This window comes from Gracilinanus agilis, chromosome 2 (genome assembly GCF_016433145.1).
Source record: "Gracilinanus agilis isolate LMUSP501 chromosome 2, AgileGrace, whole genome shotgun sequence".
Taxonomy (NCBI): domain Eukaryota; kingdom Metazoa; phylum Chordata; class Mammalia; order Didelphimorphia; family Didelphidae; genus Gracilinanus; species Gracilinanus agilis.
This window is the reverse complement of record NC_058131.1, coordinates 447,030,344-447,046,723: the sequence shown is the minus strand read 5'-3', so window position 1 is coordinate 447,046,723 and position 16,380 is coordinate 447,030,344. Positions and strand designations below refer to the sequence as shown.

The 16,380-nt window shown below is 33.6% G+C and overlaps 1 protein-coding gene across 5 annotated transcripts in view; it reads left to right on the top strand.

The window, feature by feature from the left end:
* Positions 1-16,380, top strand: part of RALGAPA1 (Ral GTPase activating protein catalytic subunit alpha 1) — a 314,150-nt gene that overhangs the window by 14,418 nt on the left and 283,352 nt on the right. For all 5 annotated transcript variants that reach the window (XM_044664768.1, XM_044664769.1, XM_044664766.1 and 2 more), the window contains exons 2-4: positions 7,730-7,840; positions 8,405-8,454; positions 13,930-13,987. In XM_044664768.1, the coding sequence (XP_044520703.1) occupies positions 7,730-7,840; positions 8,405-8,454; positions 13,930-13,987 (219 nt within the window). The remainder of the gene's footprint in view (positions 1-7,729; positions 7,841-8,404; positions 8,455-13,929; positions 13,988-16,380) is intronic.

Sequence of the window (16,380 nt, the reverse complement as noted above, 5' to 3'; positions counted from 1 at the left end):
ATCTTTCTGGGAGTTTTCTTCATCTGCAAATGAGAGGTTTGAACTAGATTATCTTTTGAGCACCCTTCCAACTCTGATATCCTATTATTTGATCTATTATTCTTATAACCTATCCTGAGATCACACTGTATTGTCTCCTTGCTCTTTTGTGAACTTCTTGCACTGATTTATAGGAGTATATATGTGATTTATTCTTTAGTATTCATTTCAATGAACACTAATTGTATGAATCCCAGAAAAATGAATAGCACAATACCAAAAAAGGGTTTGTATTTAATCCTAGAGGAGATAGGGAACCACTACAGTTTTTTGAGTTAGAAGAGTGACATTGCCAGATCTGTCTGAATTTTCAAAATTCTCTTTGGTATCTGTATGGGCTTGGAGCGGGGAAGAGCCTGGACATGGAAGATTGACTACGAGGCTATTGAAATAGTCCTCATGAGAGGTGATGAAGTGGTTTGAAAAAGGATGCTGACCATGTGATTAAAGAGAATGGAATAGATTTCAGAGGGGTAGTAAATGTAGAAACAAGATTTGGCAATTGATTGATATGCAAGTTTTGAAGATTAGTGAAGCATAATAGTTTGCACTGAGTTTGGGAACCTAAGTAACTTGAAAGGATGGTAATGTCCTGGAAAAATATAGGGAAATTTGGAAGAGAATTGAATTTTGAGGAAAAGAATTCCATTTTGGGTACATTGAGTTTAAAATGCCTCTGGATATACAGTTGGAATTATATAAAAGTATTATTTAGAGATGTGGGATTGGAGTTCAAGAGAGCCTAAGGTTGTAGATATATGAATCTTCAGCATTGAGAAGATAATTAAATCCTTCTGAGTTTGATACTGTTACATAAGGAGAATCTTTAGAGAGAGAAAAGAAGAGGGCCTAGGATAGAGCTTTGGGAGTATCTACAGTGGGAACAGACATACAGGAGACAAATGAGAGAACAGTATTAGACAGCGTATCTACGATTAATAAAAGACCATCTGATTTGGCAATTAATTGATACTTGGTAACTTTGGAGAGACAAGATTCAAATGAGTTGAAAGCCAGATTTTGAATAACTGAGAAAAAAGGAGAAGTCAGGGCAATGAGAGGAGATAGTTTTTTCTAGGAGTATAGCTGTGAAAATGAGAGATAGAGGATACAACTAGGTTAAGATCAATGTGATTAATGAATCTTGCTAAATGATTATTTGATTTTGTAGTATTTGAAGTTGTGATTCTATGTAAATTATGGTAATTAGTTCCAATTCAGTGGAAATAAGCAATGAAAAAAATTTAAATAAGTTTTTATCTATTAACAAAAGAAGAGCAAAGGATAACTATTTTAATTTAAATTTACTAAAAAAATAATAGTTATAGAAAACAAATTTTAAAATATAAAAATTGCTAAATATTGTACCTGAAGATAAATTTCTACTTTGATGATATGTTAAAAGTGTTATCTTTTTTTTTTTTTTTTTTTTTTTTACCCTTGTACTTCGGTGTATTGTCTCATAGGTGGAAGAGGAGTGGTAAGGGTTGGCAATCAGGGTCAAGTGACTTGCCCAGGGTCACACAGCTGGGAAGTGGCTAAGGCCGGGTTTGAACCTAGGACCTCCTGTCTCTAGGCCTGACTCTCACTCCACTGAGCTACCCAGCTACCCAAAAGTGTTATCTTTTAAAATATGTTAGCTACAAAGACTAAGCTGTCTTTTCTTTAAATCTTCTGACTTACCTGGAAGGAAGAGCTTTATATACATATCAGTGAATTTGCATTATCACATTCTCACTTGATGAACCTAGTGTAGTTGAATGAGCCTGGGCATTCATTATTTAAAATCAGTATTATTTTAATGTGATATTGTTGTCCTTGCCTTGGTTTTTTCAGGAGTTGGACTTAACTTGAAAATAATTCTTTGAAAATAGATTTAGATACCTTTACTTTCTTCTGACTTTGAGACCAATAAAGAAGCACTGTTTTTAATTTAAAATTATCCAAGTTTAGTTTTTTTTCTTAGAAATGTAAGTTCTAGAAGGCTTTCTTTTACAAAATAAGACTGTTTCAACCATATTAACAATTTGACTCATTGTATCTTTAGTTATTTCTTCAAAATATCAGGATATTCAAATTGATTAAAATGACAGAAAAGGAAAATGACAAAATGCTGGAGGCTGAAAAGTAGGGACATTGATGCACTGTTGACCCAACAATATCACTACTAGGTCTGTATTACAAAGAGATCAGAGAAAAAAGAAAAGGACTTAACATATATCTTTTTATGGTGGCAAAGCATTGGAAATTGAGGGGAGGGAAGGATGTCTGTCAACTGGGAGATGGTTGAACAAGCTGGGGTATATGATTGTGATGAAATACTATCGTGCTATAACAGTGATGGTGAATCTTTTAGAGTGCTGTGCCTGCCCCCCCCCAGACTTAAGTGCCATGCCCTTCCCCCCCAACTAAGTGCCAGGGGACCCTGCCCCCCACTTTACCCCATACAAGGAAGGAGAAAGAGTTCCCTTTGGACTGCTGGGCAGAGGGATGAGTGATGTGAAAAAAATGTCATCAAGCAGGGTGGATAGAGGGAAGGGAGCAGTTCCACCCAAGTCCCTTGGCCTTTCTGGTAATGAAATTGGGGGGAGATGGGCACAGCAACATGTCTACAGAAAGCTCTTTGTGTGCATCTGTGTGCAATAAGAAAGGATGAGCAGAATGGTTTCAGGAAAACCTGGGAATATATATATGATGCAAAGTGAAGTTAGCAGAACTAGGAGAACATTGTGAACAGTAACAGCAGTATTGTGATGATGATCAACTGTGAAAGACTACTAATACTAATATTGCTACTCTAATCAGTACAGTGATCCAAGATAGTTCAAAAGATTCATGATAGGGGGAGCTGGGTGGGTTAGTGGATTGAGAGTCAGGCACAGAGATGAGAGGTCAATGTGGCCTCAGTCACTTCCTAGCTGGGTGACCTTAGGCAAGTCACTTGACCCCCATTGCCTAGCCCTTACCGCTCTTCTGCCTTTGAACCAATACCCAGTATTGATTCTAAGATGGAAGGTAAGGGTTTTTAAAAAATATTCATGATAAAAAATGCTATCCACCACCATAGAGAACATTGGTTAACTCTTGAGTAAAGATTGAATAATATTATTTTTTACTTTTATTATTATTATTATTATCATTATTATTAGCAACATAGCTAATATAGAAAATTTTTTGCATGATTTCACATGTATGATGGCTATCATTTTTATTACCTCTTCAGTAGGTGGGGCAGAAGCTGAAGGGAGGGAAAATTTGGAACTCAAAAACAAATTAATGCTAAAAAAAATAAATAGAAAAGGACAAGAGGAAGATATTAGGACATTTAGTACCTGTATCTTTTTCTGCACTGATTTCCTCTCTGATTATTTTAACATTCATGCAATTGAACGAGATAGTATTTGACTAACCAGTTCTTTGCAGTAATGGTTTCTTCATTATCCTCTTCGTTTGTTTTCTTTCCCTGCTTTAAATAAACTTCAGACTTCTGTCTGAATAGCTGATTTGCTAAGAGGAATATGTTTTTAATTGCCTTCTTCAATCTTACAGCTGAAAGAGGCCCTATTTCTATCATAGTAACCTAGGTGGCTTTTATTCCTTATAGTTGTTTGCAAATTACACAAATCTGATGTAATTTTGCTCTTTTATTTTTTGTTTGCATGCATTTTATAATTATATTATAGATTCAGGTATTTTGACATCTTGACCTGATCACATGGATTCATACTGTTTAGTTATATCAGATTTTTATTCTATTATTTAAAAAGCCTCTTCTTTTTTTCACTGGCATTGTTCCCATCTGAAGCAATTTTCTTTTTGTCCATTTTGTTAATGGCTCTTTAAAAAAGTCAACTTAACTACTGGCAATATGGTATGCAATAAATAGTACATCAAATCTACATTCAGTGTTGACAGGTGCAGACTAATGTATTATTGAGTAGCATGTTTTCAGGAGTTGCATTAATTGACTTTTGCCTCACATTAAACATGACCTGGTATTTTATAATTTGCATTAAATCAAATTTAATATTATTCAAACTCATGTTAATCACACAACCTATCTGTAATAGTAAGACTATTGTAATATAATATAATATAATATAATATAATATAATATAATATAATATAATATAATATAATATATAATAGTAAGAATAGTAGAATCTAGTGAATGTTTTTTCAGTATGAGAGAAATTTGAGTATGTTTAAAGGCTATATGTTAGAAAACAGGGAGAGATTGAAAATTAGAGAGGAAATCAGAGGGAAGAGTGTTAACAGTATTTAGGAGAAGATTGGTAGGGATGGAGTAAAGGGATTGGCCTTGATGAGAAGTCACTTCATCTGTTGAGAGGATGGAGGGAAGAGAGAAAAGTTAATTTAGAATAGCCTTTGTTGGAAATGGGATAGAGAATTAAGGAGGAGCATTGAGATTAAATACCATACATTTTAATTACACCCTAAATTGTGACATTTCCTCATGCTTTATTCAGAAGCATTTGAGGAAACACCTGAAGTAGATGGTATGAGTCAATCAGGCTGGGGTTTGGCAAGGTTTGAGTTAGAAAGGCAGCAGATTTGAGATCAGACAAAGGTCAATTAGAGTTGAGTTAAGGGAAGGGTCTAGTGTTAGGAAGAAAGAAAAATGAGGTTAGAGCAGGGATGATTGGATTAGAAGTCCTGTTGAAGACTTAGAATAGGGTTAGGTTAGGGAGATATAAGGCATAGGGAGAGGTAGAATGATAAAAGGCTATGATTAGATAAAAAGATTTCAGTTTTTAATAACTAGCAAAATTATAAAGAATCAAGCAAGACTCAAGTGAAGAGCTATGAAAAGATACTGGCAACCTAGCCCTTTGTGGAAACGGAAGTCCATAGGTATTACATATTGAATATGTTTTTGGACTTTTTCAATTTATTGATCGGTTGTGCTGATTTTTTTTTCTCTCAAAAATACTATTTGTTGTGTGGGATGGCTTTCTGGAAGAGGGAGGGATACTTGATAACTATCATGATGTAAGAAACAGTAAAAAACTAAAACAAATGTAAAGAAAATTTAAAAGGAAGATAAACTATTTTTAATAGAATCAAAGCAATGAATTAAAAAAAACTGACATTATATAGTGCTCCACACCTGTGGAGAACCACCTCTACAAAGGAGGAGGAGAAGAGATATCTTTTTATATATCTTTGGAACTAAGCTTGTTCTCTTATAATTTTATAGCATTCAGTTTTGATTGTTATATTGTGGGTTTTTTTCTATTAACTGTTGTATTCCTTGTATATGTTGTTTAATTGAATCTGCTTACTTCACTTTGTATCAGTAATTAGATATATAGTTCATATAAGGCATTCCATGCCTCTCTGTATTTGTCAAAAGATAGGAAGAATCATTGTTGAAGTGGTTATGGGAAGACAGAAACACTAATATTTTATTTTATTTTACAGAGTTGTGAAATAGTATAAGTAGTTTGGAATTATGCAAATGAAGTGACTAAAATGCCCATACCCTTTCATACCAAGATTAGATATATATCCCAAGAAAGGTCATTGCCAAAAAAGAAAGGTTCCTTGTAAACAGTATATGTAAAGCAACACTTTTTGTGATGGGGAAGAACTAGAAACAAAGTAGTAGATGTCTTGTCAGTGGAGAAATGGCTAACAAGCAAAATTTTTTGTGAAATATAAATATAACATACTTTTGCTGTGGTATAAAAATTATTTCAGAGCATTTGATTGTTAGATTATGGAAATGTCAAGAATGTGCTCATCTTTGTTTGTAGCAGAATCAGAGTGGAAAGGAAGGAGATCATGGTAATTGAAGAAATTAAAAAATTTAGAGGTTTGAGGGGATTACCTTATTTATGGTGAAATTCTCTAGTACAAGAACAGGATCTGGTGGTAAGGAAAGACTGTGAGCCAAGATCAGAACTCCCCGAGAAATGAGGTGGGGAAATGACTTGGAGTCTGATATTTAAATTGCTACTCGGGTTTGGTTTGGTTTGGTTTGAATGGAGGTAAACTCATGGGATGAGAAGTTGCTGAGTGATGGCAGCAAAGGAAGAAACTGGAAATATCCATGGTGAATGAGTGTTTTGACTTCCCCTTCCAAGATCTTAGTGTATAAATGATTGGGGAGGAGTAGTATGAGAGAAAGTACAATTATTGTTGGTACTATTGATTAGGGACATAATGTTGTTTAGGGGAGACTAGGTCTCATTAAATGCAAGAAGATGGAAGGAGCCAGAGAGGAAGAAAGGGAAATTTATTCTCCTTAGAAATGAAAGTTCCAGAAGCCATAGTGGAAGTAGTAGGCCAGACTGACTAAGACATGAGAAGGAATAGGGTTGATATAAACTGGAGGAGAAATAGGAGATGAAAGTTTGGAAGTCGGGGCAGGCTTAAGTAGCCAGAGATTCAACTTCATAGGAATTGGAGAGAAAGATGTGGTTAAGTTTTTTTAGACACAAAGACAGTGGATATTGCAGCTCTCCTCACACTGGGTATTTATTAGCTAGTTATGGAAGGTTTTGTGTACAGACTTTGTCCTCAGATCCTTCTAACCTGCTGGGTACTTTATAGGGAGTAGAGAAAATAGAGAGTAGAAAAAAATGTCAGTTTATAGTTTATATTAAATTGTAGAAAGAGCAAGTTAAGTTGGCACATTAGGTTTATCTTTTAAATGTGTAGATAGACTCAGAAAAAAACCAGTTAGGGATATTAAAACAAAGCAAACAAACAAAAAACACTTCAGAGGCATTTGCTGTCACTTGTACTAAGTAAACAAACTTCTGCCCCAGTAGGAGCTAGCTAAACTCTTCTCTTTAAAAGACATTTTTTTTATGGCACTTACCCCGAATTAGAGGTGACTTCATAGGCTTCTTTGAAAGCTATTAACATTTTGGTTTTTAAAACTTCTCATTATACTCTTGTTGGGTTGATTTACTCATTGAGTAAGGCTTCTGTTTGAACATAGTCAGGTTCCTATACAGAGATTGTACCTCTATAAGAAATGGTGGGGAGAAGTGCATCTTTTCATCTCTTCTCTGGAGCTCAGCCTAATCATTACAGTTTTATTTGTTAATGTTTTTTTTTCCATTTACATTGTTTTAGTCATTGTGTATGTTGCTTTCCTGGTTACAATAAATTGATTTTTTTTTCAGTTCTGAATTTTTAAGATAAAGTAATATTCCATTATACTTGTGTACTACAATTTGCTTAGCTACTTTCTAGTCAATGGGCATGTACTTTGATTTAAGCCCTTAACTATCCCCAAAAGTTCTGCTTTGAATATTTTGGTGTTTATGGAATCTTGTAACTCCTTGTTAAATCTCAGGGTCTAAGAGATAGATATTTTAGTCAATATTAGTATAATTCCCAGTAGGTTTTCTGTTTATTGTGTAATAAGTACTTCTGAATAAGTTAAAATCTTTCAAGTTACTTTTCTTTATATGTTAAGTAAGGATAATTTCATTTACAACTATCATAATCTATAAAGTAAATAAAAGTAAACAAAACAATCTCAAACTGTATTAAACCAAATATAACTTTAATTGGGAGAAGAAAGCTTTGACTTCTTTATTGAATGAATAGTTATCTTAAAGAGCCTTTTTTTAGAACATCTGCTAATTAATGGTTACAATTTGTTGATTGTAGAAATAAATTGATTGTTTATTTTTGTTTGTTTTTACAGAGAATGCTGAGTCTATTGACCTTAAGCAATTTTTTGACCAACATTTTTCACATATATATTATGTGTTCTTTGAAAATTTTGTGACCATTGAAGTTAGTCTTAAACAGAAAGGTAAGACTTCTTAAAAAAAAATCTCTCTAGACTTTTTTTTTGTCATTTAAAAATGTTCATAAAATTGGCTTCATTTTTAAGATTTACAATTTTGACAAGTGACTTCTTTTCTTGTGACAGTGGTCAGATAACTTTCTTACCCAGTTTCTACTTGTGACCAATGACATCCGTCTGTGAACTGGACAGCAGCCAGTGTGGCAATGTTATGACTTCTCTGATATGAGAAAGTATCAACTTCTCTCTTTGCTCTTACTTCTTTTTTTCTCTTTCTTGGGTCCTCATGTAGTGGGATATCCATCCAACTACTTTAGTTTGGGCGGATGACTAAGTAATTATTCAATGATTTTCATTGTTTCTTTTTTTTTTTAATGTAATATGTAGTAGAAGTCAAATATATTTTTTAGAAAACCCAAACAAAGCTTTAAGTTTTATTACAGAATTAATGAAAACTTTTTTAATACCAAATGCTTATAGAAATTGAAATTTTCTAATTGTATATATCTCACTAAATAATTTCCTACATGATGATTATTTTTCATTTCTTTTTTTATGATTACATTTTAGGTCACAAGTCTCAGAGAGAAGAATTAGATGGTATACTTTTTATTTTTGAAGTAAGTATCTACAAAATCTTTCTTTAATGAAAAGTCATTTGTTTCAGATATATTTTAAGTATAGGTGGAATTACCTTTTAATGATTTGCTAAAATTGCTTCATTATACTTGAAAAAAATGTTATTTTGTATAGAATACTGTTTGTATTGTTTAAAATAAAGAATCTCTGTGTTTGCTAATTCTTAATGCAAATAATAGCAAATTAGGAATATGAGTTGACTATATAGAAGGAAGTAGTTTTTAAATGCTGTATCATTTGAGAGTGAATACATTTGACTTGTGGATACTACATTTATATCTCATATTCTCATAGAATTTTATAGCTAAAAGGTATATTGTTTTGAAAGGTGTTGGTGAGTTGGAAGCCTCTACCATCTTTTTGGCTGTGGTACAAATGATGGGAGGCTATCTGCACTTTATTTTTCCTGGGCTACAAAGGACTTACTTCATTAGGATTTTTTCTTGGACCTGTCCATTTTGTACAGGCTATTGAAACCCAAGAGTCCTTTATTGAAACCTAAGAATCCTTATTATTTATCCTAATGCTTTTGATACTAGCTCACAGACTTATTTACTTTGCAAATTATATACATGTCACTTGTTATTGTCAGTAGTATTATTAATCTCCCTGCCCTCTCTTTCTTTTCTTCTGTACATTATGAGGTACTCTTATACCTTCTTCTTAACCTTTGCTCTAACCCCCAGATTTTCTAGAACTCTGATGTTTTGTGAATTGTCCTTCAAATAAAATAATAATTAGGGTTTCTTCTTAGTCTTTACTTACTGTAACTTTCACGGGCTATTGGAAGGGGAATAGAATGAAAGGTAAAGAAAAAAACACCATTATAGTCAGGAGCTTACTAGTACCAAAAGAAAATATTCTTTATATTTCCTACCCTTTAATATAATATTATCCCAGGTCATCAGTATAGCATTTCAAAAAACTTTAAGCTTTATTAAGAATATTTAACATTATTCAAATGCATTAACTATATTAAAATTATAACAGAAAGACTTTGTTAAAATTGATGGCTAAATGGTTGTTAGAGGGGTTGAAGAACCATCTATTTTGTAGGCTTTATTATTTAAACAACTTGTTATAGCTATGTCATTAAAAAAGAATGTGGAGACAGCTCTCTGCCAGGATGTGAAAAGAGCCTCCTTGTTATATGGAACTGGGGATTTTAGTCATTTGTTAAAAATGAAATTCCAACTATATTTCCCAAGCTTCCTATATATGCGCTTAGAAATAGAAATTTGTTCATGAAGCTTAAAACACTGAACAAATGGGAGGAACTTCACTTTTAGCCTGTCATCAGTTGTATGTGAGTTGGTAATCAAGAAAGACTTAATAATTCTGACCACATAAAATAAAATCAGCAACAGTGCATATTCTTTCCAATAACTGCCTGCTCTTAATTATCTGAAGGACAAAATAGGAACATTCTGATCTCTGTCATAACAAATGAAAAAACCCATGTGGAAAGCTAAGACCAGATCCTGAAGAAATTTGAGAAGGGGTTAAAACTAATTTGAGAAGAAATACAAAGCAATCTCTAGAGAACAGTTGATCCTGTGTGGTGTCAAGTTTTTATAGTTTCAGATAATAGAGGCTTTCATCAGAAAATTACTGGAAAAATCTTAAAATTTTTTTCTTTTGGTTTTATTCATAGTCAAAACTAACCACTACTGTTCTTTTTTCTTTTTCTTTTCTTTTTTTCCCTTCAGTAATTCCCCTCAATTTCCTCCCTCAATTATATGTAAAAACAATTTCTGGCATTTGTTTTTTAACATTTTGAATTCCATATTTTTCCCTCCCTCCTCTCTGAGACAGTAAGCAATTAGATATGTTGTCACTACTGTAAAAAAAATGTCATGAACAGAAGTTGGTACATTTCCTGATATCCAGATCCAAAGGGAAATTTGATATGTCCTTGTTTAATATACTTTAATCCTGAGGAATTTGATTTATAAGATATATATGGTGAAAAATAGACATACATAGTTTAGAATAATTTGTTTTTAGGAAATGATTGATGATCTTTCACACATTTACCTTTATTTTATCTCATGTATGTAGATTTGTTGAGATAGTTGAGTGATAACCAGTAAACTTTCCCAAGGTTTCTTTTTATCACAAATAATTTCTTTTTTCTATGTCCATAAATGTCTTATTGTTTTAAAAGAACCAATATACCAATAATGGACTGATGATTGTTTGTTTTTTTTTTTTAAGAAAAGGGACTATATGCCTACTTTGAGAAAATTTGTCTTTATCTTACTTTTCCCATTTATAATTGGCATAATATTTTCCTCCTACTCCAAAGACTTGTTATGGAAAAAAAAATGAGACCGTGTTTACCATATTGTCCTTTCATATTGCCTTGTTTATTTTCATCACATTTAACTATGCACTCTCTGGAGAGAGAGTTCTTTTAGCAAATGATCTGTCAGTGATGTGACGACTCCTCTCCCTTCTTCTCTTTTCTTTTCTTTTTTCCCATAGTATATACTGTTTTGCCAAGCAGAGCAAGTTTAACATGCTGAGCACATCATGAAACTCAGCCTGTCTGTGAAAGTTTTTGTGGTTTTCTGTATAGCTGGTCTCATAACCTTTCTTTTTCTTAAACCTTTTCCTTTAACCTTTGAACTCCTCTGGGTTTAACCCTTTAACTCTCATATTCTTGAACTCTTCCTAGGGAGGGAGAATCTCTTAAATAGGTCAGACTAGACAACTCAGTTTACAGACTGAACATATGAAAGTTTTTCAGTCCAATTCAAAAACCATTGATTATCCCAGGCACTGTGCTAAGTGCAGAGGATATAATTAATAAAAAGAAAGACAACTTTTTTAATAGGTTCTAACATATAGAAAGTCTGCTATGGGACATGAGCATACAGACCCAGCAAGATCTGCTATAATCTCTTGATGGTTTATTTTGGGAGTATCAGCTTCCATATATGTCCTATGTGTATCTCATCAACTAAAATGGCCATGACAAGAAACACTGGATTTCCCAGGCATAGGGCATTTTCAGTTTGTCTTCTTCAGACAACTAATCCACACCAAGGATAGCAATGATGTTCTGGAAGGACTTATAGTACTGCTGGATCTTTTACATGCTTATGGATAGCATCATAATGTGCAATGTTGAGGTCCATGATATGAGAGCTGGAATTCTGAGGATATCCCACAGGGTATGTTCAATTCAGTAATGACCTGGGAAAATGGTAGTATTCAAGTAGGCAAAAGGTGGTGGCAGTTGCTGGGTCAGTAAGGCCATCAGTAGGTATCCCTTTTGTAGGAAACCAAGTTCTATTAAATTGTAATAGGATAACTTTGAGGCTTTCTTATCACTAGCAACAGTTCTTAACTCTTGTCCTCAAACCCATTTTCATTTTCTTCCTTTTGTGATGAATAAAAATTCTGAGAAACTGGGTTCCAGGTAAGAAAAATCATTTGATTGATTTAGGCTAGCAATAACCAACAAATTATTTGGTCCATGATCTTTCTCAATGTTCAAAGACCATTCAGATTTTTGAGTCATTTAAAAACAATTCTGAAAGCTCATTATTCAGCCCTTCCCTAAAATGCCTTTGAGTAGTAGAAACCTAATGAGGAGGAGGAAGGCTAATATATTTTCTAATCTCCCTTGAATCCTCTGTTTATGAACAGAAGTCACATGCCTAATCACAGTATTCCAATATCCTTGCTTCTAGATGGAGAAATCAAAGTAGATGTAGTTAAGTTTGACTTCCATTGTTCATCCTAAGGGAAGCAAACAAGGTCATTCTAGGACTGTCAGGACAAAGGAATGAGGAAAAGGCTTGAAAAATGTTACAGAGCAGTATTAGAAATCAAAATGATACAGTATTAAAAATAAATCTCACTTTTAGCCCTGATTAAAGTGGGATTCAGCACATTTTCCAGTGAAAATGTGACCTCTAGGTCAGAAACCCTTTTTCCTTCTTGTGATATTGGTTTTTTGCCCCCCATTAGTTGCCTCTACCTTTGTTGTATGGTCTTTAAAAACCAAGATTTTTGTTTCTAGTTATCGAATATATTGGGCTTTTTTGTTTTCCTTTTCCTTATGCTGGCAATCCAAGTTCTCTGGTTCTAATAATAACCAGTGGATGTTCAAACTGGAACTTTATTGTTCTTGTCAGACTCCTTTTGAACTCACTAATGTATATTTTTCCAGTCTAAGTGGGGGCCTTCTCTCTCTTCCATTGAGGATACTAACCTACCCATAGTATTATGCTGCTATTTCCAGTTATACAATCATCCTATACTCTGCACTTGCATTGGCTTTCCCCTCCTTCAGCCATGATGTGGGACAGTGCCATTTCATTCCTGTTTTATTATCAGTAAATGTAAGGTCTGGCTCAGGCTAGGCTAGCAGCGCAGATTTGAAAATAAAAGAAAATGAAATACTCAAAATGGTTAACAAAAAAGTTTATTTAACCATGGCATGGAAAGAGGGACTTAGTGAAGATATAACATTTGTCTTAGGCAGAAAGGAGAAGTTCAGCAGAAATGGTCTGCTAGGAACACAGTAAAATCTCAGTTCTAGCATGGAGCCAATCTTTAGGGTTATCATCTTCCTTCTTCTAAGGATGAATAACCTCAAAATTGTAATCAGCCTTGTCTTCTCCCCTCTCCAATCTTCTCTTCCTTTTACCTTGCCTAATATTGGAATTTGTTTTCCATGACTGTCACATTATTTGTCACATTATTTGATTTTGGTTTTCTTGGCTTCTCAGTGAGTGAGAGAAGGGGGAGGGAGGTGGAAGAGAATTCAGAACAGAAAATAAAATATATAATTTTAAAAAATAAAGGGAATGATTTCAGAAAAGCCTGGGAAGACATACAAACTAATAAAAAGTGAACAGAACTAGGAAAACAATTTGTTTTTTAAATTACAATATAGCAAAAAGCAAACAATTTTGAAAGACTTTAGAACTCTTTATCACCCTAAATACTAAGCAAAACTGAAGAGGAATAGCAATGTAATCACATCCTGATAGAGAGATGAAGTACTTAGCATGCAGAATAATACAGGGGTTTTTTGGACATGCCCAATGTGGACATTTGATTGACATGTTTGTAATATGTTGAGTGCATTGGGATGGTGGAGTAAGGAGGAAAATTTTTGCCAATTTAAAAAAGATATGACTTACCCTTTTAAAGTTGACAGAAATAGTTATAATTTTTTTAAATTATATTTTCTTGATTCAGATCTTTCCTAGACTGCTTGCTATGTTAGGGAACCTTTCTAGTAGTATATAAGTACCATGGCTAAAAAAGTTCTAACAAAGTAACTTGAATGCTAATTTTATCTTTTTATTTGTGTTTATTTTTCACACAAAAAGCTCTAAGGGCTTAATATTTGTAGTTTGCTTTCATTTAATAAGATTTCAAGTATATATCTTTCATATCATTTATTACTTTGCTTTCTCTTTATTGATTTTTAGAAAATTTTACAGCTTCTTCCAGAAAGGATTCATCAGAGGTGGCAGTTTCACAGTATTGGTAGGTTACTTAAATTGTCACTCTTAGACTTCAAATAGCTCATTTAAATAAATAATTAAATGTCATTAATACATTCTGTTTCTTAGTAATTTGTTTAAAACTTATTTGCAAGTTTTGCTTGGAAAGCTACAAAATAATAGGAATGATATTTTACCTGGTGCAGAAAAAAAAAGGTTAAATATGAAGGCGTGAAGGAAAAGTTTGGAGATTTTCAAAATGAATAAGTTGAAAGCATATATTTTAATTATTTTTTTATAACCCTTGTTTCTGGAATCAGTATTTTGTATTGGTTCCAAGGCCGAGGAGTGGTAAGGGCTAGGCCAAGGTGGGGAGGGTTGGGGGTAAGTGACTTGGTAAGGTCAAAAAGCTAGAAAGTGTCTGAGGTCTGATTTGAACCTAGGATAGGACCTCCCTCCTACGTTTGTCTCTCAATACACTGAGCTACCCAGCTGCTTCTCCAGATATTTTAACTTAACGCAGTGGTAATTTTTGTAACGAAGTAGGAAAAACTAATTTTACACTGGGAAAGGTAAAAAATTTCTTTACTGAATTTTTTCAGTGCACTGGGAAGGTTTTCATTCATTACATTTGAAATTATAAAACAAAGGAGGGGGCAGCTGGGTAGCTCGTGGATTGAGAGTCAGGCCTAGAGATGGGAGGTCCTAGGTTCAAATCTGGCCTCAGACACTTCCCAGCTGTGTGACCCTGGGCAAGTCACTTGACCCCCATTGCCCACCCTTACCACTCTTCCACCTAGGAGCCAATACACAGAAGTTAAGGGTTTAAAAAAAAAACAAAACAAAGGAAAATAGCAGAATTTATGTAATATTCTGTTTACAATTCTGATATGTATGTTTATATTGTTTTCTAATTTAGCAAATCATTTTATAGGTGATCTCTCTCGCTTCCTACTGGCACTGAGATTATTGCCAAAAGGATATAAGGGTCACCAAAATTAAGTTGGATATTGCCAAGGACTTGTTAAAAAGGTTTTTATCAAGTCTGACCGAGAACTCTGACATTTGAAATTAAATAATTCAATTCATCGAAATATTTACTATTTGCAGATCACAGTTGCAGGTACAGCAAATGTAAAAAGGAGATCCCTGCCCTTCTAGAGCTGATAGTTTAGTGGGAAAGATAAAAATTAAGTAGCAATAGTTTTATATATGTACAGATACATATATACTTAAAATTTTTTTTTCTTCAGACCCTGCAACTGAATTGTTGTAGGGACTTCCTAGTAAGGAAATCCTTTAGACAAAGTAGATCAGCACCTGTTTTGCAAGTCTTAGGTGGGGTGAGTACTCAGAGGTTCTTCCAATGCAATGCTTTCTATCACAAGATAGATTATAAGAGCAAAATTAAGGTACAAATGAAGTGAATTGTGAGATTCAGGGAGAGAAAGATCATTCACTTCCTATTAGCGAATAATAGTAACTCACATACTTTTAAGTTTTATTAAGTGCTTTCTTCACTTGACCTATTATTCAGGTATTATTCCAAATTTACAGGTCAGGAAAATGAAACTCACAAAGGTGAAGTGAATAACTAAGATTATATAGTATCAGTGCCAGAATTTGAATTTAAATTTTTGCCTTTGTCTTTTGCCTACAAAGGACCTGGATTTTAATTGTGGCAAAACCAGGATGAGATTTAATAAAAATAGCTTTTATTAAAAGTATTAAAGATTAATTATGGGAGCCCCTTTTTCCAAGAACAAAAGTAAACTCCCCCCAAAACCTGAAAAATGGCTGCTTTTATACTATACTTCCAGTATTATTGACTCAATCTGGATAGAAGCTTCAATGAGTAAATTAGATTAGCCCATTTAGTCAGGCTGCCTTTGGGTATATAGATTCCTTGGCATTTGTTATAGGTGAAGGAGTTCTGATGGCCACCTTTACCTGCAGATGAATAACTAAAACTAAGAGAGACCCTTTGTATTTCCTCCCTTTTCACCTAAAGTTTACAAATCCTTGCCTCCCACAAAATCTAGTGCTTATTTTACTGCACTGTGTTATGCTTCTTAAAGAAAATTGCATTTGAACTGGACCCTGAAGATTGGGAAGTTTTTCATCAGATACAGGAAAGTAAAGAGAATATTCCAGACATAGAGAAACATGTAAGTAAAGACAGGAAAACTCAGCACATGAATGAAATGTGTGTAATATAGTTTGCCTGGATTTATGGTTGCAAGGTAGTAAGAGATAGAGCTAGAAACTTAGGATAGAATCATATTGTGTCAGTATTTTAATACCTATTAAAATGATATTTTATTCAGTAAACAGTAGGTTTTGTAGGGATTTCAATAGATAAGTTTGTTCACTTTCTGATAATGATTATCAAGTGAGGTATTGAGCTGGTAAGGTATATACTTATTAAAATTGTCT